Genomic DNA, 25,329 nt, shown 5'->3' on the forward strand with positions numbered 1-25,329 from the left:
ATGTGCGGCTTTTTCTGGGTGGGAGTGATTCTTTGTCTGCAAGCTGAGTTAGCAGCAAATGTAAACCAGTGACATGATGATTAAGCGGTTCTGTGGCTCAGGAGAGTGATCATCAGCATGAAAGCCAACAAGCCCCAGACTGGAAACTTGGCCCTGCCGTTTATGACTGCAAGCTAGAAAAATTTACTTAACTTCTCTGAGCCTTAGTCTCCGCATGTGTGAAGGTGGGCTCATGATGCCATTTCTTCCCACTCTGGCCATGAGTAGGGCTTTTTATGCAGTGATGGAACAGTGGCCAGGCCTTTTTTCCATTCCTGCTGCTGGACATGTAGTGATGGCTCATGACTGACAGGACATGGTAGCATTGATTAATACTCTCAAGGTTGGTAGTGTCATTGGATTGTATGTTAATTTTATAGACTTTTAGTTCCTTAATCCTGTAGGAGTTGATACTCTTGGTTTTCTGAAAAGAACACAATAAACTATTTATGGTGAGTATTTACGTATTAATTAGGAGGAAGGGGGGGTGTTTAACACTAAATATTCTGAATCTTTTTGTCTACAAAGCCCTTCCAGAGACAAACTATTGTTAATTTAGAAGTTCATGTGTTGGGTATTAAAGAGGGCACGTATTGAATGGAGCACTGGGTGTCATACGCAAACAATGAATCATGGAACACTACATCAAAAACTAAAGATATAATGTGTGGTGATTAACATAACATAATAAAAAAAATAAAAAAAAGAAGTTCATGTGTTTTACATTGCAAATGATTGATCATGTGGCTTAGACCTCCACATTTCCTTTCCTTGGTCGATTATGATTTGTTCATTGTTAGAAGCTGTTAGGGTCAGCGAGGGTCTTGGGAAAATCATTGCCTCTGTGAATAATCTAATTATAATAATAACGGTGGTTGTTAATACTTTGGAATCGTTACCATGAGTCATACTGCGTTTATTATTTCATAAATTCTTTCAATAGTATGTAACTTTACTGTTCATATAAAATCCAGATTATCATTTGAGTATCACAGTAAGAAGGGCAGGGCAAGTAACCTTTTACAGAGTATAAAACTGAGACTCAGGAAACTTCAGAGACCCAAGAGCTGGGACCAGAACCTGGGATGGGAGTCAAGTGTGCTTTTAACGCCGCTTGACCTTTTCTGGAATGTGAGAGGTTTGCTTGCTGCTCCTGATTCTGCAGAGAGCTGGCCTGCAAATTGCTGTGGGGGAGGTGATGGGTGGTTAGCACTGACTGTGCTAGAGGAGTCTGTCTCTGACCAGGAGCACTCAGCTGGTTTCCAGGGTTCATGGTTTGGCCATTGATTTCCTCCCAGATCTAAGCCTGCTGTCTTATCAGCAACTACCTGTACTCAACAGGAGAAAATAGAATTATCTGGGATTGTTTAACATTTGCATCCTACCTTTCTCAGATTTTTAAAGGACAACTTTAATTATTTTCTTATTATGAGAGTAAAAAGATACTTACAAACCATGGGTTAGCAGTAAGAGTCATTTATGGTTTCATCACTCATCTATAACCATTGTTAACACTTGGCCTATATCTTTCCACTGGCCTTTGCCTGTGTCTGGCTCACTTTATTTTTCACAAAAATGGAATTATATGTTTTCAATCTAATATGTTATTAGAGACACACATAACCATTTATTGAGCTGCACTTCCTAAATTGCATTGTAGGGAACATGAGAGTCTTACAAGATGTTGAAAGGTGTTCTGTAGAAAGAGTTTCCTAGCTTCCTAAACTGTAGGAGTCTTTATGACAGGATTTTTGAGTCTTCACTATGCTAATGCACATTGTGAATTTCTAAGGGGAGAATAGAGAATGTGGATTTTAAAGCTTCTTTGGCCATGGAAACCCCTTGTTTTGTGGTTCAATAATGATATTTGTCTTAGAACATCAGGCTGTCATAGAACACAACTTGGGAATCACTGCTGTCCTAAATCATTGCTTTCTTAAAATTTGGTCTTGAAAGGATGTTGTCTGTATCTTCCTTGTAAGAGAGAAGTTTGTGGAACACATTTTCTTTTTCTTTTTAGAAAGAGGGAGAGTGCTGGCTGGGGGTGGGGGGGGGTTGGTGAGAGGAGGGGCAGAGGGAGAGGGAGAGAGAGAATCTTAAGCAGGGTCCATGCCCAGCGTGGAGCCCGAGGCGGGGCTTGATCTCACGACCCTGAGATCATGACCTGAGCTGAAATCAAGAGTCAGACGCTTAACTGACTAAGCCACCCAGGCGCCCTGGTAAACACATTTTCAATGTAGTTTTTATAGAACAGATATCTCTAATCCTCAGTTCTATTGCTGCTATTCAGTTCTACTAATTGCCGTCTTTGGCAGAATTTTCAGTACATACAAGCACACATATGTATATACACGTACAAATGTGTATACACAAAACATAACAGGTGTATGTATATATACACACATATACATGTGTATTATAAAACATGTATATGTGTATGTACACACGTACATGTATATACACACATGCCTGTATGCTTTTATGTATATTTTGTACATTATGTATACATACATACATGTGCTTATATGCATCCACATATACATACACATACACACAGACACATACGCATACATTTCCACCAATATCTGCATATCATTATGAAAAGAAAACAAAACAAAACCCTCTATGTCTAGGCCCACATTAGGTTTATAAAGTTCTCTCTTTTAATATCTTAAATGTATACCATTACAGAACATATTCTGTCCTTCTGTACTTAACATTTGGGTTCTCCATTTCCCAGAGCTGATTACTTCCTTTGCTAATATACCTAAAGGCCTGGCATAACTTCCTGCGAGATTTAAGGAATAGGCTTTGGGCTTGTGGATAATGCTTTTCTCTTCAGATTTCAGTGATAGGAGAGGCCGCTGTAGGAGAGGTCTTGAGAAGGATCTGAGAGGCTGAAATGGTTCTGGGAATACACTCAATCTCCCCATATGAAATTAAGGAATTGTTTTTCAGTGCTTGGATTGTCCAGGTAATTACCATGGTTCCAATTTAGGTCAAAGATATTTAAGCTCAAATAGCTTAATATTTGGATGACTTCAAACAAAACAAAGTTAAACCACCATTTATACACCCCCCAAAAATAGCACTTTCTTTGGATAGCATGTGGCTAGTGGATGAGGAGAAGCTAGGACGAGGAGAAAGAGAGTTTACGTTTTAAGAGAGTTCGTGTTTTTACACCAGAGTATTCTGTTGTGCTCCGTAGCCTCAGACATTGATGAGTCATCAGTGATGCAGCTGGCTGAGATGGGTTTCCCTCTAGAAGCATGTCGGAAGGCTGTATACTTTACTGGAAATATGGGAGCTGAAGTGGCCTTCAACTGGATCATTGTTCACATGGAAGAGCCAGGTGAGTGGTCGGAAGAGGGGATAGCTTTGGAGTCTGATGCGATCCTCAGTGATGCTAAGCCTTGGTCCTTCAATGTCCTCTGAATGGGTCCCAGAAAATGACATTTAACTCATAATTTAGCTTCTTAGCTTGCTTTTTTCTGCCCCTCATAATTTACACTTTCAGCTCACTTTTTCTCTGCTGCAATGGGGGAGGGGCACTTTGCTTGTGGCACAAAGTCACAATGTTCATCTTTACTCTTTTTTTTTTTAATAATAGCTTTCTTGAGATATAATTCACCCTTTTAAAGTATATAATTTAGTGGCACAAAGACCACTGGAAAGATGTGGGATATACAGGCACATGTCAGAGATGTTGCTAGCTCAGTCCCAGACGACCGCAGTAGAGTGAGTATCACGATAAAGTGAGTCCAATGAATGTTTTGGTTTCCAGTGCATAGAAAAGTGATGTTTACACCATACTGTAGTCTATTAAGTGTACAATAGCATTATGTCTAAAAATGTACATACCTTAATTGAAAAATACTTTGTTTTTGCGGCATCAATTGACTCTTCCTTTCACAAATGGTTGCTCTATAGCATGCGATGTTATTTGATGGAATTTCTCTCACAGTAGAACTTCTTTGAAAATTGGAGTCAACCCCCTCAAACCCTGCTGCTGTTTTATCAATTAAGTTTATGCCATATTTTAGGTCTTTTGTTGTCATTTCAACAATCTTCATAGCATCTTCACCAAGAGTAGATTCTATTTCAAGAAACCACTTCCTTTGCTTAGCCATAAGAAGCAACTGTTCATCTGTTAAAATTTTATCAGGAGATTGCAGCAACTCAGTCCTTCCTTCAGGCTCCACTTCTAATTCTAGTTCTCTTGCTATTTCCACCACATCTGCATTGACTTTCTCCGCTGAAGTCTTGAACCCCTCTAAGTCACCCATGAAGGGTGGAATCTTCTTCCAAACTGCTGTTAATGTTGATATTTTGAGCTCTTTCCTATGCATCACAAAATGTTCTTAATGGCATCTAGAATGGCAAATTCTTTCCAGAAGGCTTTCAGTTTACTCTGCCAGATCCATCAGAGGAATCTGTGGCAGCTACAGCCTTACAAAATGTATTTCTTAAATAGTAAGACTTGACAGTTGAGATCATTCCTTGATCCATGGGCTGCAGAATGGATGTTGTGGTAGCAGTCATGAAAGCAACATCAATCTCACTGTTCATCTGCATCAGAAATCTTGGGTCACCAGGTGCATTGTCAGTGAGCAGTCATATTTTGAAAGGAATTTTTTTTCTAACCAGTAGGTCTCAATAGTAGCTTAAAATATTCGGTAAACTGTGTTATAAACAGATGTGCTGTCATCCAGGCTTTGTTGTTCCATTTCTAGAGCAGAGGCAGAGTGGATTTAGCATAATTCTTAAGGGCCCAAGGATTTTTGGAATGGCCACTGAACACTGGCTTCAACTTAAAGTCACCAGCTGCACTGTCCCCCTAACAAGAGAGTCCGACTGTCCTTTTATGCTTTGAAACTAGGCATTGACTTCTCCTCTCTAGCTTTGAAAGCCCTAGATGGCATCTTCTTCCAATAGAAGGCTACTTTGTCTGCATTGAAAATCTGTTGTTTGGTGTAGCCAGTGTCTTTATTTACCTTAGCTAGGTCTTCTGGGTAACTTGCTGCTTCACCTTGTACATTTATGTTATGGAGACAGCTTCTTTCCTTCAACCTTGTGAGCCTTCCCAGCCTTTGTAGATTGAAGAGAGGGAGGGCTTTGCTCTAGACTAGATTTTGGTTTCAAGGAAATGTTGTGGCTGGTTTGATCTTCTGTCTAAACCACTAAAACTTTCTCCATATCAGCAATGAAGCTGCTGTGCTTTCTTATCATTGGTGTGTTCACTGGAGGAGCACTTTTAATTTCCTTTAAGAATTTTTCCTTTGCCTTTACAGTTTGGCTGTTTGGCGTAAGTGGTCTAGCTTTTTTTGGCTTTTCTCAGTTTTCAGTATGCCCTCCTCTCTAAGATTAATCATTTTAGCATTTGAGTTAAAGTGAGAGGTGTGTGACTCTTCCTTTTGCTTGAACATTCAGAGGCCATTGTATGGTTATTAATTGGCCTAATTTCAATATTGTGTCTCAGGGAATAGGGAAGCCCAAGAAGAGGGAGACAGGGAAATGGCTGGTCAGTGGAGTAGTCAGATGACACACAACATGTGGATTAAGTTTGTTGTCTTATATGGGTGTAGTTTGTGGTGCCCCCAAACAATTACCGTAGTAACATCAAAGATCACAGATCACATAATATACTAATAATGAAAAAGTTTGAAATACTGTGAGAATTACCACAACGTGACACAGAGTCATGCAGTTAGCAAAAGTTGTTGGAAAAATGGCACCAATAGGCTTGCTTGACAAAGAGTGGCTACTAGCCTTCTCTTTGTAAAAAGTGCATTATCTGCAAAGTGCAATCACTTTTTTACATTCTGCCACAATGTGTAAGGGTTCCAGTTTCTCCACATCCTCACCAACCTTTGTTGTTATTGTTTTTATTATAGCCATTCCAGTGGATGGGAAAGTGGTAGCTCATGGTGGTTTTCATTTGCATTTCCCTGACGACTAATGATGTGTAGAGCATCTTTCCCTGTGCTTGCGGGTAATTTATGTCTCTTTGGAGAAATGTCTGTTCAAATCTGTTGCCCGTTTTTAAGGAAGTTATTTGTCTTTTTATTGTTGAGTGTTCTTTTCATATTCTGAATATAAGCACCTTACCAGATACATAATGTGCAAGTTATGTTCTCATTCTGTGAGTGTTTTCACTTTCTTGATGGCATTTTTTGAAGCACAAAAGCTTTTAATTTTGATGAAGTTGAATTTATCTGTTTTTCTTTTGTCACTTGTGCTGTTGGTGTCATATCTGAGAAACATTGCCTAACCCAAGGTCTCTCGCATTGAGGTCAGGGAGCCGTTTTGAGTTAATTTTTGAATATGGCCTGAGGTGGGCGTCCAGCTTCATTCTCTTGCATGTGGACTTGTACTTCTTCCAGCACCATCTGTTGAGAAGACTGCCCCGACCCCATTGGAATGGCCTCGGTACCCTTGTCAAAACTCAGTTGACCATAAATCTGTGGGTTTGTTTTTGGACTCTGAATTCCATTCAGTTGATCTATAGGTTTATCCTTATGTCAGTACCAACTGCCTTCATTATTATAACTTTTTAGGTGTTTTTCCTTTTAACTCCATGGTGTTGTTTATTTCAAGACTAAAAAAAGTAAAAGGTCTGAGTGTGATTCTCTTCCCCAGATTTTGCTGAACCACTGACCATGCCTGGTTATGGAGGAGCAGCTTCTGCTGGAGCCTCTGTTTTTGGTGCTACTGGACTGGATAACCAACCTCCGGAGGAAATTGTAGCTATCATTACCTCCATGGGATTCCATCGAAATCAGGCTGTTCAGGCACTACGAGCCACGGTGAGCATGTGAGACTGTGTGTGAGAATACCCTCCTCTTCCTGGAGTCGGTGTGTATTTCTTTCAGTAGCAGTGGAGATTTTCCAGTGTCCTTTGATCATTTTGAATCATGTCTGTCTCACTCTGTACCCCACCATGGCCCACAGAGATTTATTTGCATTTATTCTATGTACAGCTAAAATAAATGATTGGGGGAAATTATACAGTTTAAGAATGGGGAGTAAAAAAAAAAAACCTAGAGAGATAATTCAGCTGGGGCAAGATGAAAGAAACCGAAAGACCAAAACCAAAAGAAACTCCCTATCATCTGAGTGTTTATTATTAGCAGGGCTCCACGATTTGACTTGGAGCTTCCTTGTGGCCTTGGAGTGGAGAGGGATGCATGAGACTCCATGTTCAATAAAGCAGTTCTTTAGGACAAATTTTGCTTTTCTGATACCAAGACCTTGGAGAAATGTCTCTCAGAAGTCCTCATAGAGAAGACTGAACAGCTCTGGGAATTCTCCACTTTTGTGGCGGTGGAGGGAGAAGATTCTTCTGGTATTCATGTACTTCCTGATGTTATTAGGAGAGAAGGGACCGTGAAACTAGAGGGTAGATAGAAGTCTTCCTCTTTCAGTGCAGATGTTTGTTTAATATTGAAGGGAAGTTCTTGTTTTGTTTTTTTTTAAACCCATCCTTTCTTGCCACACCGTATGTGTTTTTGAGTGAATGTCTGCTACTAATTCCTGCTTACCTAATGTCTTTAGGATGTCCTTACTAATTCCTGACCCGTTGCCTGTGAGGGTCCATTGGTGAGGGCATAGCAGCTCTCAGCTGACTCTGGGAGTATGGCTGGAACAATCCGTTTCCCTTTAATGTGCTTGAACTATCTCAGGCAGACTTAGTTTCATTCAGGGTACTTGCTTTGCCCCACTTATTTTTCTTGACTGACTTTTCATTGGCGATTCTGATGATGTCTAAGCAAATTTTTTAACCTGCCTGTGATATCACAGAGGAAGATGGCAATGTTTTTAGTCAATTGGTTTGAACTGCAGAGTTAAGTTTAAAACAATGTACCTAACTAACCAGTACTGCCATCATCAATCAAGGCATTAACCTTGTCTCTACTGCAATTCAAGAATTCTGCTAATGTTTAGGGAGAGGACGCATTAACACGGCTCTCACGTTGGCCCCCCTGTCCGGTATAGTTCTCTGCAGAAAACACAGGTGATAGGGAATGTAGCATGTGCAGTTAGTATGACCGAGAAAGGGCTGTATTAAACAAATGGCAGACTCTTTGGTGTTCCGTACCCCATCATTAGCATCAGCCTGCAGAAATGCTGAGCTCAGACGGATACGGACTTTGGAACGCTGGTCTGCTGCTCAGAACTGTTTTCTAGTGAATCCAATTACAGCCCTCAGTTGGGAGACTCGGAGAATGCCTGCTGAATGTGCATTTCATATGCAGGGTCAGAGCTTTGCACTCAGAGGCACTTAGGACTAATGAATTCAGGCCGCCTGTCTTATCAGCTTAACACTCTGGTTCAAGTGGTCAGGATTTAATGAGACCCTGGGACTGCATACATTGTAAAAATGTTTTATTTTATTAGAATAATAACCTGGAAAGAGCACTGGATTGGATCTTTAGTCACCCTGAGTTTGAGGAGGACAGTGACTTTGTGATCGAGATGGAGAATAATGCCAATGCCAACATTATTTCTGAGGCGAAGCCTGAAGGACCTAGAGTCAAGGATGGATCTGGAAGTAAGTTCTTGCCTTAGGGATTGTCTGAGCAGTTGTGACCATACATTCGGCCCATGCCCTTCCCTCCCACCACTCATCTTAAAACCTTTGCCATCATCCAATAGTTAGCACAGATCCCACCTTCTTGTAAATGGTGCATTTTGCCACTTTGCATGGCCATGGTGATCTGAAGAAGTCTGGGACAAACTCAGAGTCGTGTTGCCTAGAAGTGTGTGTGTGCTTACTTCTAGTCCTGCTGTCACTTTGCCATTCCTTTGAGATACTTTTTTTTCATGGACCATAGAAGTTTTTGTCCAAAAGAGAACATTTACTTTCATGGTAGTATTTTTTTTTTTTTTGAACGGCTGAAAAACAGCCTTATATCCTTGACCCTGTCATTGACCATACCAGCTGCTGATAATTTTCTGAAGGGCCAATCAAGATGGCAGGAAGAGGTGCCAACAGCCAGTCATCTACCTTTTTTTTTTTAAGTTTTTTTTTTTTTTTAGTAATCTCTACACCCAATGTGGGGCTTGAACTCACAACCCCAAGATCAAGAGTTGCATAGCTCTCTACGTTTTATCAGCAAACACATATGTGTCACTGTGCACCAGGCACTGGCTCTAAGAACTTTGCATATGAACTCTCATTTATAGTCTTTAACACGTCTCTTGTCCATGTGAGAAAACAGAGGCACAGGAAGATTAGGTACCTTGCCCAAGGTCACACAGCTCATACAAGTTGGAGCCAAAATTCAAATCCAGAATCCCATGTTCTTCCCCATTGTGATGCCCTGCTTCTTGGGCTGTCACTGCCTCCGGAAAGTGTTTCGGCTTGTTAGCCTGGTATTTGTCACCTCCTCCAGGCAGATGCCAATGTGCCTTGTCTTTCAGTGTTATTTCTTCTGGCCCTCCCCAACCCAGCTCAGACACCTGGGACCATAGCCACACCAACAGCCCCGTCGGGGCACTAACCCCCTTCTTCCTACTTCTAGGCCTGTGCTCAGGTTAATCCTTGATTGTGAAATGCCCTTTCTCTCTCATCACTGCACACTAAAATCCTTACCATTATTCACAACTTGGCCACAGATTCCATTCCACAGATTGCTCTCCCAGAGCCTTCAGAACGAGTGCTTCCGTATCTCATGCTAGTGATAATTATACCAACGTTAACAATATTTCCATTTGTGCCACATTTAATCCTCACAATAATCCTATGAGGTGTAGATATCATTATTATCTCCATTTTATAGGTGAAGAGACTGAGGTAGAAGAGAAGGTTAGGTTTGTTAAGGTTACATAGCTAGCTAGTGATGGGTAGAATCAGAATTCCAACCTGGGTAGTCTGCCTCCAGAGCTTGTGCCTGAAGCCCCTAAGATGTAGTGTTTATTCTTCTGTTATTAGAAGTATCAAATTCAGGGGTGTCTGGGTGGCTCAGGTGGTTAAGCGTCCAACTCAGGTCATGATCTCAGGGTCATGAGATCAAGACCTGTGTTGAGCTCCCACTCAGCAGGGAGTCTGCCTGAGATTTGCTCTCTCCCTCTGCCCCTTCCCTGCTCATGCTCTTTCTCTCTCAAATAAATAAATCTTAAAAAAAAGAAATATCCAATTCATCTTGCAATAAAATTATTTATTTGTTTATTTTTAAAAGATTTTATTTATTTATTTGACAGAGAGAGACAGCGAGAGAGGGAACGCAAGCACGGGGAGAGGGAAGAGGGAGAAGCAGGCTTCCTGCCGAGCAGGGAGCCCGATGCGGGACTCGATCCCAGGATCCTGGGATCATGACCTGAGCTGAAGGCAGAAGCTTAATGACTGAGCCACCCAGGCTCCCCGCAATAAAATTATGTAAATATTTGTGTTTCCTATTTGGGAACTTGCGAAGGGCAGATACTATTTTACTTTTATAAGGCTCGTGTCTAACACATAGAAAGTACCAAGTAAAAAATAACTGGATTTAATTAAATTTACATTTGCAGGGGTGCCTGGGTGGCTCAGTTGGTTGGGCATCTGACTCTTGATTTCAGCTCAGGTCATGATCTGAGGGTCAGGAGATCAAGCCCCATGTCAGGCTCTGTGCTGGGCATGGACCCTGCTTGAGATTCTCTCTTTCTCCCTCTACCCCTCCCCCTTGTGCTCTCTCAAAAAAAAAAATTTTTTTTTACATTAGCAGCATTTGTTCCAGTAATCATATAGCTGTAGTTCTCATTAATAGTCTACTCATTATCAGTCTTACCAGATCTAAAATATATGTATTGATCTACCTCTAGAGACAGAGGGTGGGAGGGAAACTTTCTTCTTTTATATAAAACAGGAATTTCTTCACTGAAACTATCATAATCCTGACTGGGTAAAAAAAAGATGAGATATAGTTCTCCCAGCTCCCATATTCATCTAAATGGTCTTGTATTACTTTTTGGAAATCAGTGACTTGCCTAAAATATTAAAAGCTGTAATGGATGTTATTGAATAATTTATCAGCAGGATTTATTATGTGTTACATGTCTCGGTTCACTGCTTCCTTGATTTTCTGTAATGGACTTTTCTTTGGGGATGGGAAGTCCTCCTCACAGAAGGAATAAACCACACGATGGGGCCATTGTAAAGCTGCCAAGATCTATGGTTGTAGAAAGAGGGTGAGTCTGATCATTAGGTTTCCCTGTTTTCTGATGGAGCTTGGAGGGACCAGCCACTCTCTTGAAGATGGTCATTAATGATATGGAGTAGCCACATCATCCCCTTGGGCTTACTGAACTCAGAGTGATCTTCTGGTACTCCTGGCCCTGCTGGTTTTTGAGTTGCATCCTTGAATGGGATGTCACGATGATGCTTTCCAGCACCCTTTAATTTAAAGGCAGTACGGGCCAAACTCGGTCGTCTCACTCTTCACTGCCTCCACATTTAGGGTGAGGGTGGAGAAAGAGACAGAGATGTGCTGTGAGACATCAAGTATAGGATATACTGAAGCTAAGAGCAGTGGTAGGTGAAAATTTTAATTATCAAAAACCAAAGAGCATAACCCACCCTAACTCACCAAATGCATTTTGTATCTGATTTTTAAGAGGCATGGATGTTTTTAAACATCCAGCATTAATACCTCAAAAATAGAAGGAAGGAATTCCTTCCTTTCCAGCACTGTGCCTTGTCCACCAGAGGTGATCAGAAAATGAATGATTGAATGAAGAATGGATGAAGATCAGGAGGTAGTGGTCACAGGGATAGTTTTGTGCTGATTCCACGAAGTGCCAGATAGAGGAATTGGGAGTGCACTATTTTGCATTACATTGCGTAAGTCACAGGAAAGGAAAAAGGTGATTTCTTGTACTTTGCTGCATTAGCACCTGAACTCATATGTCAGTCACTTTTTTTTTTGAATTAACGTTTATATTATTTTTCTTATAATTAAAAGGGTATTTAATAATTTTAGTAACTTGAGAAAATGCAGATATATGAGAAGAAGAAAATAAAAATTACTTCCAAGTAATTCCCAGTCATAGCCACTGTTAATGTCTTGTGTATATTCTTTAAGCCTTTCTATGCAAATATAAAATGAATATAAATATGAATATTTATAAAAATAAAACATTCTATTCTTTTAAAATTTTATTTATTTATTTTAGAGAGAGAGCACAAGCAGAAAGGGTAGAGGGAGAGGGAGAAAGAATCTCAAGCAGACTCCATGCTGAGCAAGGAGCTGGAGGCCGGGCTTGATCTCATGACCCTGAGATCACGACCTGAGCCAAAACCAAGAGTTGGCCACTTAACCGACTGAGCCACCCAGACGCCCCTATACATGCTATTTTATAAATGCTATTTTATAACCTACTTCCCCCTAACTGTGGATATACATATTTGTATGTCTAGATCACTGAATGTATATTAATAATATCCCATTGTACAGCGGTACCATAATTTATATACCTGATTTTAGGCCAACTAATTTTTTTTAAATAAAGGACGATTACAGAAAGTTTCAGATAATGGGGCTATTTTTACATTCAGAAGATGACAGCAATTATTATTATTATTATTATTTTAAAAGATTTTATTTATTTATTTGAGAGAGAGGAGAGAGAGAGCACAAGCAGGGGGAGGGGCAGATGGAGAGGGAGAGGGAGAAGCAGACTCCCCCCTGAGCAGGGAGCCTGATGCGGGGCTCCATCCCAGGACCCTGGGATCATGACCTGAGCCGAAGGCAGATGCTTAACCGACTGAGCCACCCAGATGCCCAACAGCAATTATTTTTAAATAATAAATTTCTTAAAGGATGAATTCTGTTGACAGAAGTACAGCAAATGCCTCCTTTATCCTTATCCAGGTAGTAAACATTTGTTCATCATTTAAGTTTCTCTTTTTTGTCCTCTTTCCCTTTTTCTCTATTAAAAATGACACCATAATGAACATTCTTGGGCCCTCATTTGATTCCTTCCTTAGCATAAATTTCTAGAGGTGAAGTCTCTGAGTCAAAATTGCCTATTTTTTAAAACTTTTATTTTATTATGTTATGTTAATCACTATACATTACATCATTAGTTTTTGATGTGTTCCATGATTCATTGTTTGTGTATAACACCCAGTGCTCCATGCAGTACATGCCCTCTTTAATACCCATCACCAGGCTAACCCATCCCCCCACCCCCCTCCCCTCTAGAACCCTCAGTTTGTTTCTCAGAGTCCATTGTCTCTCATGGTTCGTCTCCCCCTCCGATTTCTCCCCACTTCATTTTTCCCTTCCTACTATCTTCTTTTTTTTTCAAAATTTTCTATTTTTGGGGTATTAATGTGTATTATTACATCCCCCCCACCGAAAGGCAGCTTTGGTGGCTCTCCTGCTCTCCCAGCCCTCCACCAGTGTGGTCAGGCTGAGTACTCTCCTTATTTTTCATATATTTATTGGCTGGTTGTTTTTCTTCTTGTGTTAATCACTTCCTCATTTTGTTTGGTCCATTTTCCCATTTTTATTGAGGTTTCCATCTGTTTTTTATTGATTTGTATGAGAGTTTCATATATTGCATATGAGCTTGGGAATACCTGGTAGGTCTACAATATTGAGTTTTTCTGGCCAGAAACATGCTATCCATTTTTTTAAATTCATCTCTCCCTTCTCATGCGCCTCCAAAGCTGTATAGTTTTCTTCATAAACTTCCTGTGTATTTCTGGTTTAGTTTCTTCTCAGATTTACATTTTCTGTGTTACTTATGAATAAAAATTTTTCCCATTATATTTTCTAAATTGTTACTGCTGAATTTTGGAAAGTTCCTGATCTTGGAATTGGCCATTCTGTAGGGATTTGAGTAGAATTACATTAAATTCATAGGTTTGCTCCCAGGAGATATGTATTCTGTGTAGCTAGGTTGTTTATATTCCCAAAACATTGCTTTTGACCTCATTTTTGGGTTGGCGAGTTGATGGAGACATTTGACTTGGGGGTATGGAGACAATTTAACAGTTCAGGTAATTGTTTTTTAGGAGCAAAATGGAGAGCCAAAACAGACACAGTCAAACCAAGTAAAACCAGCAACCTCAGTTTTCAGGTTTCTGCTGTAAGGGGCGGGGCAGGGTGGGAGAGCCGAGCCACACTTAGCCAAGCAAAAAGGGAAGTATAGTATCACAAGAGCTGGACAGCCCCAGAGAGACCTGACTCGAGGCATGCCCTTGATTCTGGGACTGAAACCCTTTTATCTGGTTGCTCGCCTTGGTTGTACCTCCTCTGGGTTGGTGGGAGTCTCTGATAGGCTCTCCCTAATGGCCACAAGGTGGCTGCCAGTGCCTCCTACAATGTATCTCTCCAGGTTAAAATCCAGCTGAGTATTGTCCTGGAGTTCTTAGCCAAGGTCCTGGCAATCGGAGACTCGGGCTGCCCAGCCCTCCGCCAGTCACTGGCCCTACTCACGGAGCCCGAGGGTGGAGACATCTTCCTTCTTGGCTTGTAAGCCAAGAAGGGAAGCGTGGTCCCTTCAGATACTTGTTCAAATGTAGTCTTGGATCAGGAGAATCAGCATCCCCTGTGAACGGCATCACCAGTGAACTGGTTAGAAATGCAAATTGTTGGGCCTCACTCTAGGCCTTTGGCGGTGGGCCCAGTGATCTGAAGGTCAGCAGGCCCTCCAGGTGGTTCTGATTCAGTGTAAATTTGAGAACCACCGCCCTAAAAGCCAGATGAGGTTACTGTTGCCTTAAGAAGGAGGACAGTGAGCTGCTTAGACATCACTATACCATGTTAATGCTGAAAATAATGAAAGGTAGGAGTTTGAATTGGAAAAAATGTGACTCAATAAGGACAGGGATTAAAGAAGCACTTGTATCAAATTCTTCCTTTAGGGAATATGTTAACTAAAAATCACTGTTCCATTTTTTTGAATGAGGAAATAATGTCATTGCACGAAACTCTCTTATTTTAATGTTGTCTAGTTTGCTCAGAAGAACTAGTGCTAATTACCCTGGGTCAGATAGTGGCCGTCCTTCATTGAACGCCTGCTAGGCACTAGGCTCTTCCGAGACAACTTTCCTTCACTCCTGCGGTGAGGTGTTCACATGAAGAAATGGGGACCCAACACGTTAGGGGCCTGGGTGGTGGAAGAACCAGCTGGGAATTCAGGTCTGTGTGATTTTGAAGCCTGTGCATTTCCTCCTTCATCTTATCCCAGATCTTCTAAATCAGAAGGGAGGCGGAACTCTATTTTTCAGAAGGCTCTCTTTATTATCACGTTCTGTACATTTTGGGGCTATCACCTGACTTTCTGTTGAGTTTTTAAAAATTGTAAAAAGTGGAAAATCAGGTCTTCAGTTTGACCTATCAGGGCTTCTGCCATTCGCAAAATTATTTGTTTCTATGTTGCACTTAATGAGCATTTAATTTTCCTTCCTTCCTTCCTTCCTTCCTTCCTTCCTTCCTTCCTTCCGTCCGTCCTTCCGTCCTTCCTTCCGTCCTTCCTTCCTTCCTTCCTTCCTTCCTTCCTTCCTTCCTTCCTTCCTTCCTTCCTTCCTCTCACTGATTGCCAATGTAATTAAGATGTGATTAGGCTGCGATTACTCAAAATCTGCTCTGGCTTCTTCAGCCGCATCACTGTAATGGTTCCTACAGCTTCTAGGGCAGCTAAGATTTTCCAGCGAGGAGAACAGGGAGACATTTCGTTTACATAACGGCTGGGCTCCCTGAGGAATGCAGCCGGAATAGGAATAGGATCCGCAGAGCAGCAGGGTGTAGCCCCACGGGAGCTAAACACCAGTGGTTTGCTTGAAAGCAACATGCTTAATGCGGCTGGGCTCCAGTGCTTAGCCCACTTCCGCATCTGTTTGTAATTTCTGTGGGCTTTTTGTTTTTTTCAATGGCCTTATTGGAAGTGAAGAGGAAGCCACTCTGAAATAAACTAATTTATACTAAGTATGAATGACTGAGAACTATGAAGCTTGGAAGGAATTGTTTGATATTTGGAGTTTCAGGCAGTATAATAAAAAGTCAAGGGGCTTTGGCAATTTTGAGCTGTGTGGGGTTGGGGAGGCAATTTGTCAATCCTTAAAGATTCTGTCCTTGTTCAGCTGCCTTAAGCTGTTACTGATTTTCCCAAATGCTCCTTTTGCTCTTTTATGGGATTCTGAAGTTTTCTAAAAGCTCCAAATCCAAATCCATCCAGTTCTCTCCCTCTACCTCTCACTGGTCTTTTCTCAGAGCAGGGACGAAGGAAACCAAACTGTTCTGGGTAGAGATTGTTTGCAGATTTAAGGTGTTTATGAGTTAAATGTTAGTAAATGGGGAATGATAATTTCCCTCTGTTGTACAGAGGGAGCTAGAGGTGCGTAATGGAACAAATTATTGAAGTTAGGAAGATTCACTTGGAAAACTCAGTTTGGGTTTCTCACCAGAAGCTGTGGAGCCCCTGGGGTCTTGGTGGTCATTTCAAGGAGTCTTTTGGTGTTTGTGTATTCTGTGCACTTTTTGCAGGCTGACTAAATAATGTGTTGCACCTTTACAAGATACTACTGCTTTTCAAATGTATATAGATGCTATAGGGTTTATAAAATACAAATTAATTGAACTGCATTCCTGAATCTAGAGCTGCTTTAGGCCATTATGTGTTGTTGTTGAACTCCAATTTTCAAAAAGGTAAAATCATGATTCTCAGGTACATCTAAACTGAGCACAAATCACAGATTTTCTTTGACTCGTTAATTAATGAGGGAACCACCTAGTTGTTATTACCGGTTCAAAGCATCTGAGAAGCTAGGATAATATAAAATTGGTGTCTCCGGATCACAAATCCTTGAGGTTATATATTCTACTGGACAGAAATTTTTTCTGTCTTTACTAAACAAGAATCTACAAGTTAATGAGTAACTTGACTAAGTCTGGGACCTTTAATCAATAGTAAGCAGTGAGGGCGCCTGGGTGGCTCAGTCGCTTAAGTGTCTGCCTTTGGCTCAGGTCATGATCCCAGGGTCCTGGGATCGAGACCCACATCGGGCTCCCTGCTCAGCTGGGAGTCTGCTTCTCCCTCTCCCACTTCCCCGGCTCCTACTCATTGTCTCTCTCTTGCAAAAATAAATAAAATCTTTAAAAAAAAAATAGTAAGCAGTGAGATGAATTTTCATCCCTCTAGACCAGGGGCCAGCATACCTTTCCTCTAAAGGGCCAGATCGTAAATGTTTCAGGTTTTGTGGGCCATAGTCATGTCATCTCATATTTTTGTCCCTCTCCTCCTCCCCTTTCCCCTGGGTGGTACAAAAGTAGGCTATGGGCTGGATTTGGCTTATGAGTCATTGCAGTATGCCAACCCCTACCCTGATAGTCCTCGGGTGGCCGTTCCTGCATAGGACATGAAAGGACAGGCTGCCTGCTTCTTCTGTTTTCCAAGGGTCACATTCGTTTTCTGACAGTGCTTTCTCAAAGAATAAAATCAGAGCACAATTGCTGTTTTGTTGGGTAGGGGTAGTGGTGGTAAAATTTTGATATGAAAAAATTCTGCATGTTAGAAAGGTTGGAACCATTTTCCTACACTCATAAAAGGACAGGTTTACTTGGAAGAGGGAATGAGGGGCAAAGGTGCTAGTTTTAGACCCTGTTTAATTCTGGCTTTCTAGAGGGACATGGTGGTTGTCCAGCTTTTTGACATACTTTAAAAGTTTCTCTGTTGCAGGTCAGCATTTTAAAAATGATTTGGGGGGGCACCTGGGGGGTGCAGTTGGTGAAGTGTCGGACTCTTGGTTTCAGCCCAGGTGATGATCTTGGGGTCATGCAATCTTGCCCAGTTCGGGCTCCTGTCTGCTTGAGACTTTCTCTCTGTCTCCTCTGCCCTGTGCTCACACACTTTTTCTCTCAAAATAAATAAATAAATAAAATCTTTTAAAAAAATGATTTGCCTTGCCTCCAACTGCCTTTTCTATCTATGTGAAGAGGGGTCTGCACATCTTTTGGGAGTGTGTACGCTGATGCTGTTTTTTTAGAAGGGGGCCTCTGGGAACTTGGAGAAGAATCGGCAGTAGCTTCCCTGTTGGGTTTATTCACCTTCACTTTCCCTTTGGAAGCAAATATTAATTGAGATTTCTTACCTGCTGAGTTTTTGCAAATGTGTTGAGAGAGCTCTCTTTTGCAAATGTGTTGAGAGAGCTCTCTTTTGCTGTTGGTTCCAGCAGGAGATCTTGAATAATGCATAGGGTGGTTGCTTGTATTGATAAACATGGTTAATTTTAATTATAGGACTAAGATTTATGCTAATCTTTTCCTTTCTTTAATTCATTTTTATGATTCTGAGTATATATTGAATGCCCTGGAGGACTTAATGACATGTTTGGGCATATGGAATGCATGGATCTGTCCCTTTCTCTGTCTACTTGTTTTGTGTTGTATCTAAGCCATTTCATTGTATGACCTGGGCTTAACGTGGGCAATGCTCATTGAAGAGTCTGTTCAGTTATTTAAGTCATTGTTTTGGGGAACAGTTTTATGGTGGGGGGAAGCCTTGGTTGGGGTCCTTTATTTTATGAAAACTCTAAGAGAGCAGCTTCATTTCGGGAGACGAATACTGTATCTCAAGCTGAAGAATTGGGCTGTGATACAGAATGATTCCAAAAGAGTTTTAAAAACCTACCAGGGTCAAGAAACATGAAAAGTTCTCTGCCCACACTGTCCCTCATTTACAGGTTCTTAGTATTGGAGGACAACAGGGAGGGCACACCAGCATAGGGCTCCTGGGTCACTATTTAAGACAATAAGTGCCAGGCAAAATGATTGTCATTCACAGTTGTTTTTGCCTGGTTTCTGATTTTAAACTTGGGTTTGTTTATTTGTTTGTCATCAATTGATATGACAGCAACAAAAACTTAATGATGGGACAAACAATCCCCTCTGAGTCATTTCTTTTTTAATAATTACTTTACTAACTTATAATCCAATTTATACTTTGGTAGGTGGTTTATAAAATGTATACAATGCAAGATGATATAAGAACAAGTGAAGAAATGGAGTGAACAGAGTTATTCTCTAATTCACACATTTATTTATATATTCAACAAATACTTATGAAATGCCTACTGCATGCTAAGCCACCATTCTCTGTGCCAGGAATATTTCAGTAAACATAACAGACCAACTTCCTGTCCTTATGGAGCTATATTCTAGCCAGAGATAAAAGGGGATAGACAATAAATAAATACACAAGTAAGTATGGACATGGCAGGAGTTACTTCATGTTACCTGGACAATAATAAAGCAAGGTTGGGCAGGGAGGTTAGGGGTGAAGGTTGGGGTGGAAGGGAGAGTTGCTCTTTTATAAGGTGGTGCGGGAAGTCCTCTCTGAGGTGATACTTCATTCACGACCTCAATGAAGTGAGGGGTAAGTCTTGTGACATCTGAAAGAAGAATTTCAAAGAGGGAACAATGAGTGTAGAGGTTTGAAGGCCAGAGCATGCTGGGTGTGTCTGAAGAGCAGCGGGGAGGCAGGAGTAGTGGGGGTGGAGTGAGGGAGAAAGTGGGAGTAGCTGGGGTAGAGTGAGGGAGAGAGGGGGAGTAGCTGGGGTGGAGTGAGGGAGAGAGAGGGAGTAGCTGGGGTAGAGCGAAGGGGAGAGGGGGAGTAGCTGGGGTAGAGTGAGGGGGAGAAGGAGAGTAGCTGGGGTGGAGTGAGGGGGAGAAGGAGAGTAGCTGGGGTGGAGTGAGGGGGAGAGGGGGAGTAGCTGGGGTAGAGTGAGGGAGAGGCAGGGAGTAGCTGGGGTGGAGTGAAGGGGAGAGTGGGAGTAGCTGGGGTGGAGTGAGGGGGAGAGGGGGAGTAGCTGGGGTGGAGTGAAGGGGAGGGGGGAGTAACTGGGGTGGAGTGAAGGGGAGAGGGGGAGTAGCTGGGGTAGAGTGAGGGAGAGGCAGGGAGTAGCTGGGGTGGAGTGAAGGGGAGAGGGGGAGTAACTGGAGTGGAGTGAGGGGGAGAGGGGGAGTAACTGGAGTGGAGTGAAGGGGAGAGGGGGAGTAACTGGAGTGGAGTGAAGGGGAGAGGGGGAGTAACTGGAGTGGAGTGAAGGGGAGAGGGGGAGTAACTGGAGTGGAGTGAAGGGGAGAGGGGGAGTAACTGGAGTGGAGTGAAGGGAGAGGGGAGTAACTGGGTGGAGTGAAGGGGAGAGGGGGAGTAATGAGTGGAGTGAGGGGGAGAGGGGGAGTAGCTGGGGTAGAGTGAGGGAGAGGCAGGGAGTAGCTGGGGTGGAGTGAAGGGGAGAGTGGGAGTAGCTGGGGTGGAGTGAGGGGGAGAGGGGGAGTAGCTGGGGTGGAGTGAAGGGGAGTAGCTGGGGTGAAATGAGGGGGGATGTGGGAGGAGGTGGTCTCCATAGACCAATGTGAGAGGAAGAATTTACTCTGAGATACAGCATGCCACCGGGAGGGTTTTGAACACTAATAACCACAATTTGACTTCCATTTAAAGACCACTGTGATAGCCATACTGAGAATAGTCAGTAGAAGGGAAGGAAGGAAGCAGGAAGCCCAGATAGGGGGCTGTTGTAAAAATTCAGACAATTGATGATGGTAACTAGGATCAGACATTACTAGTGGAGGTGGCAAGAAGGGGTTGGATTCTGGATATAGTTTGAAGGAAACGTTGACAGGATTTGCTGATGGATTGGATGTGTGTGAAGAGCATGAGAAAACCTGAAACTGATGTAACATTGTGTGTCAACTATACTCAAAAAAGTTTACCAGGAAGAAAAAAATAAAAGATGTGTATGAGAGAGAAGCCAAGATTTTGTCCTGAATGGAAGAATGGAATCACCATTAACTGAGATAGATAAGGCCGGGGAGAGAATGCCCAACAAACTGGAAATGAAAGGGAACTTCCTCAACTTGATGAAGAGCATGTACAAAAAACCCACAGCTCATATCATGTGGAATGGTAAAAGACTGAATGCTTATCCCCGAAGATCAGGAACAAGACAGGGATGTCCACTCTTGCCATTTCTCTTTCTTTTTCTCTTCCTTCCTTCCTTCCTTTTCTTCTTCTTCTTCTTCTTCTTCTTTTTTTTTTTTTGAGAGAGAGGGGGGCAAGGGGCAGAGGGAGAGGGAGAGAGAGAATCTCACGGAGACTCCCTGCTGAGCGTGGAGCCTGATGGGCTCTATCACATGACCCTGAGATCATGACCTGAGCTGAGATCAAGAGTCAAATGCTTAACTGAGCCACCCAGGCGCCCCCACTCTTGCCATTTCTATTTAGCATTGTAACAGGACATTCTAGCCAAGGCAATTAGGCAATTGCCTAATTGCAACTGATCTTTGGGGATAAGCATTCAGTCTTTTAAGAAAATGAAATAAAAGGCATCCAGGTTAGCAAAGAAGAGGTATAACTTAACTCTTTTTGCAGATGATACAATTTTGTATATAGAAAATCCTAAGGAATCTACTAGAAACTATTAGAACTAATAAATGAGTTTAGCAAGATTGTAAGAAACAAGATCAATATACAAAATTCAGTTGTATTTCTGTGCATTAGCAATGAACATTCAGGAAATTAAGAAAATAATTCAATTTAACGCCATGAAACTAGATGAGATCACCTGCAGAGAGAGAAAAAGTCAGGATGGAGAAGAGAAAGGTCTGTGGTCTGAGCTCCAGGTCACCAGTGTTTAAAGGTCAGGGAGATGAGGAGGAGCCAATGAGGCAGCTAGACAACCAAGAGACGGTTGTGTGCTCAGGGCAAATATTTGAGGAAGGGGGAGGTGATCAGCAGTGTGTGATGTGGTGAAGGGGGAGTCCGGTGGGGACTCGCAGCTGAGTAAATGGATGAGCCTGGGTGAACAGCAAGAGAGGGAAGGAATGAGAGTGGGAGGGTTGAGGGAAAGGGTCTGTCCAGAAACAATACTTTGGAAAATGGAGTGAAAATAGAGCATGGGAAAAATGAATATGCAAGCCCATGTTTTTCCTTGTTAGATTCCACAGACATATTATTATGAAAGTTTGTAAGCCCTTGCTCAATTTCTATACCTGTCTCGTCATAGCCTGTAACAGTTTGCCGAGTGGATTGGTACCCACTCTGTGGGTCCCTGGAATCCACTCTGTGTTGTGTAGGTCTAGCCCGGGCCAGGCGAGCATGAGCTGAAATTCATTCGGAATGGGTATGTACAGAATACTCTGCTAGATGGTTTATTCTTCTTAGAGAATAAACATTGGTCTTGTACTCGAAGGCTATATATTTCCTTGTTCAGAAAGAATGAAGTCTGAATTTTGGTCCCATATAGTTTATGGTGAGCAAGTCAGAAACCACAAGAAGCCTATTCGGAAGCATTATCCATTTCTATAAATGACTGCTGTCTTCCTCATAATCCTGACATTTGTATGGTATTTTAGTCTGAATTGCTCATTTAAGCTTTATACAACCTTGTGAAGTGGGTGGATTTTTCATCTCTGTGAAGAAATGGGCTCAGAGAGAGGAAACAGCTCCTCCATCCTCATGCTGCTTGAAAGTGATAGAGCCAGGACTGCCCCTTTAGACCCCTTGCCACCAGACTTGACTGTGGGGTTTTTAGTCCCCTTCCAGATAGGAATTAAATGTCAGCTGTACTTGGATAGTTTACGTCCTGCATTATTATGAATTTGCAGGTTGAAGTGGGTGGGTGTGTGGGGGGCTGTGTTCTCAGCATAGCAAGGTAAATAGACTTTGTCTTTCAATGTAAACAGTTTCTGGGTTGCACCATTGTTGCCTTTAAATTCTGATCAGAAGTGCTGTTGGTTTCTAGAAATGCTGCCTCGTAACAGAGTTGTTTCCTCTTCCATAGTGTATGAATTATTTGCGTTCATCAGTCACATGGGAACATCTACAATGAGTGGCCATTATGTTTGCCACATTAAAAAGGAAGGAAGGTGAGTCTTTTTTAGAAGATCAATGATGTTTATGTTTTATTGAGCACCTACTGTGTGCCAGGCTCTCCGGTAGGTGTTGCACATATTACCCCATTTGGTTCTCACGATGGTTTTGTAGGAATATACTCTCAAAGCCATTTTACACATCAAGACCCTGAGGCTCAGAGAAGCCGAGTAGCGGGAACTTAGCCCGGAAGTAGTCATGTCAGAGCTGGTATTCAAAGCCACTCTCAACCATCGTACCCAGGTGATTTCCCAAAATAGAGATGCATCCTGCAGTAGAAGGTGTGTATGTTTGGGACCTCCATAGGGTTGCCGGTTTTAGCCCACAAAATGGGAAAACCAGGTGCCCTATTAAATTTGAATTTCAGGTAAACAATGAATAACTTTTTAGTATAAACATATCTTAAATATTACATGCAATGTATTTATACTCAAAATTATTTCTCCCTTTCCTGATATATAAATTTGACTGGGTATCCCGTGTTTTATCTGGCTTCCTTAAACATTCACTGTTTTGCCCTATTGTGGCCTTGCAGTAGGTTTCTTGGCTTCGTAAGTAGAATCGCTATGTGTGTGGTGAGCTGGGAGTGAGACACTGATGGGATGTAAGGCTGCTGCTCTCTTCAGGGCCTTCTCCTTGGGCTGGATCCCTGCAGAGCCCCCTGGTTTCTCTTCTGTGAGCTCCCTTCCCTGAGCAGCCTGAGGCTCAGCCTCCTACTTGAGGCCGTGCTCAGCCCCGTGGATGCTGGAGAAACCTAGAACCTTGCCCTGTGCTGGTGGGATGTGGACCTCTCACACCATGCCACACACTGTGGGAGACACCAGTTCCCACCAGGGACTTGGTTGTGCTCCCTTTTGGTGTGTCTTTTAGTGTTGTCTTCTGAACTTGATTAATGTAATCGTTGAACATAGGTGCTTGATTGATAGGAAATTCTTTTTATTATCAAGCATGATGCTCTTTTCAAAATACGTTCCTTAAGAAAAGTAGCTTAATTATAATTCAAAAAGCAATAACATTTATGGTAAGGAATTTGTAAAATGCAGAAACATAACAAAGAATATGTCATTTGGAAGCCAAAGATAATCATTGTTTATGTTTCAACACATTTCTCTTTTATTATTTGCACTGGGAGACGATATGCCTGTATACATGTACATGCTACATATAAATGTACGTATGCCTTTACAACTTTTCTAAAAGCTTAAAGTATGCACACAGCACATACAATTTTTTAACCCTTTTCCCACATCATACTGTATTGTGACTATTTTCTCACTTTACCAAATATTCTTTGATGACATTTTAACAGTTGTGTGATCGTTCACTTGCATGGCTCTTTACTTCTTATTTTGACCTAGTTTTATACCTCAGGCTGAAATAAACACTGTCGTACATGATTCTTTGACTTAATTTCTGAGGCCATCTGTGGGCTTCTACAAAAGGGGTTTTGAGACCAAAGGGTTTAAAATGTTTGGTGACTCCTTTCGTAACTACCTTTTGATTGAGCTCAAGAATAAAAAAACTGTTGCGATTTCCCACTAGCACTCTCTCTTTTTATACAGCCGGCTTGAGTTTGGTTATCTTAAAACATCTTGATGAAGTATGGTACAGGAACTTGTTTTCTGCCAAGCTTCCTGGGACTGACTGAAATCCATCGAGTTCTTCTGTCTTTTGTTTTCAGGTGGGTGATCTACAATGACCACAGAGTGTGTGCCTCAGAAAGGCCCCCCAAGGACCTGGGCTACATGTACTTTTACCACAGGGTGCCACGCTGAGCCTCAGACACGCCAGTCGGCGAGAGGAAGCCACACGCCTTTTTAATTTGCCAAAAAAAAAAAAAAAAAAAAAGCAGAAGTTGGGACAGCCAGACATGAAGGAATACATGGGGTATTTATAGTTTATTTAAAGAACATCATTTGACGCCTTCTGAAATAGAACTGGGAAGAAATTTCTATTAGTGATGATACACTACTGTAGATAGTTTTTCTTTTTATAAATGTTCAAGGAGAGGATGATATAAAAAAAAGTATTTATATTGCTGATGGGGGATCTGCCACTGTCACACCAAAAAATGGGAATGTGCCACCAGCCCTCTATTATGTTTTGGTATGGTGTGGCCTCACCCCTTACCCCAATAAACGAAAAGCCTGTTTTTGTTTCATATCGAAAATCAGTAATGGGATGGGCTTTATTTGTGACACAATTTTTTCATTACACACAATTTCTGACCTAGCCATGTATAGAAGATTAGAGCATCTGCAATGAAAGGTATTTTTAATTTAATCGTATCGAAATTCATGATGTGATTGTGTGAATGCGTGAGGGTGAGACTGTTATCGTCAACCAGGAAATCTGTGCCGGGCTGGTTTTTAAAGGTTAAAGCAGTTGGTATTAAGCATAGCTGGGAAAAGCGAGTAACTATTTTAAAGAAAC

The 25,329-nt window shown here is 41.8% G+C and overlaps 1 protein-coding gene across 3 annotated transcripts in view; it reads left to right on the plus strand.

Moving 5' to 3' along the window:
- USP13 (ubiquitin specific peptidase 13) overlaps window positions 1-24,775 on the plus strand; it is a 109,437-nt gene extending 84,662 nt beyond the window's left edge. For all 3 annotated transcript variants that reach the window (XM_027584459.2, XM_027584460.2, XM_027584461.2), the window contains 5 exons: window positions 3,248-3,391; window positions 6,679-6,845; window positions 8,437-8,590; window positions 22,808-22,892; window positions 24,578-24,775. In XM_027584459.2, the coding sequence (XP_027440260.1) occupies window positions 3,248-3,391; window positions 6,679-6,845; window positions 8,437-8,590; window positions 22,808-22,892; window positions 24,578-24,671 (644 nt within the window). In that variant the 3' untranslated portion in view covers window positions 24,672-24,775. The remainder of the gene's footprint in view (window positions 1-3,247; window positions 3,392-6,678; window positions 6,846-8,436; window positions 8,591-22,807; window positions 22,893-24,577) is intronic.
- Window positions 24,776-25,329: the final 554 nt, after the last annotated feature.

This window comes from Zalophus californianus, chromosome 1, assembly GCF_009762305.2.
Source record: "Zalophus californianus isolate mZalCal1 chromosome 1, mZalCal1.pri.v2, whole genome shotgun sequence".
Lineage (NCBI taxonomy): Eukaryota > Metazoa > Chordata > Mammalia > Carnivora > Otariidae > Zalophus > Zalophus californianus.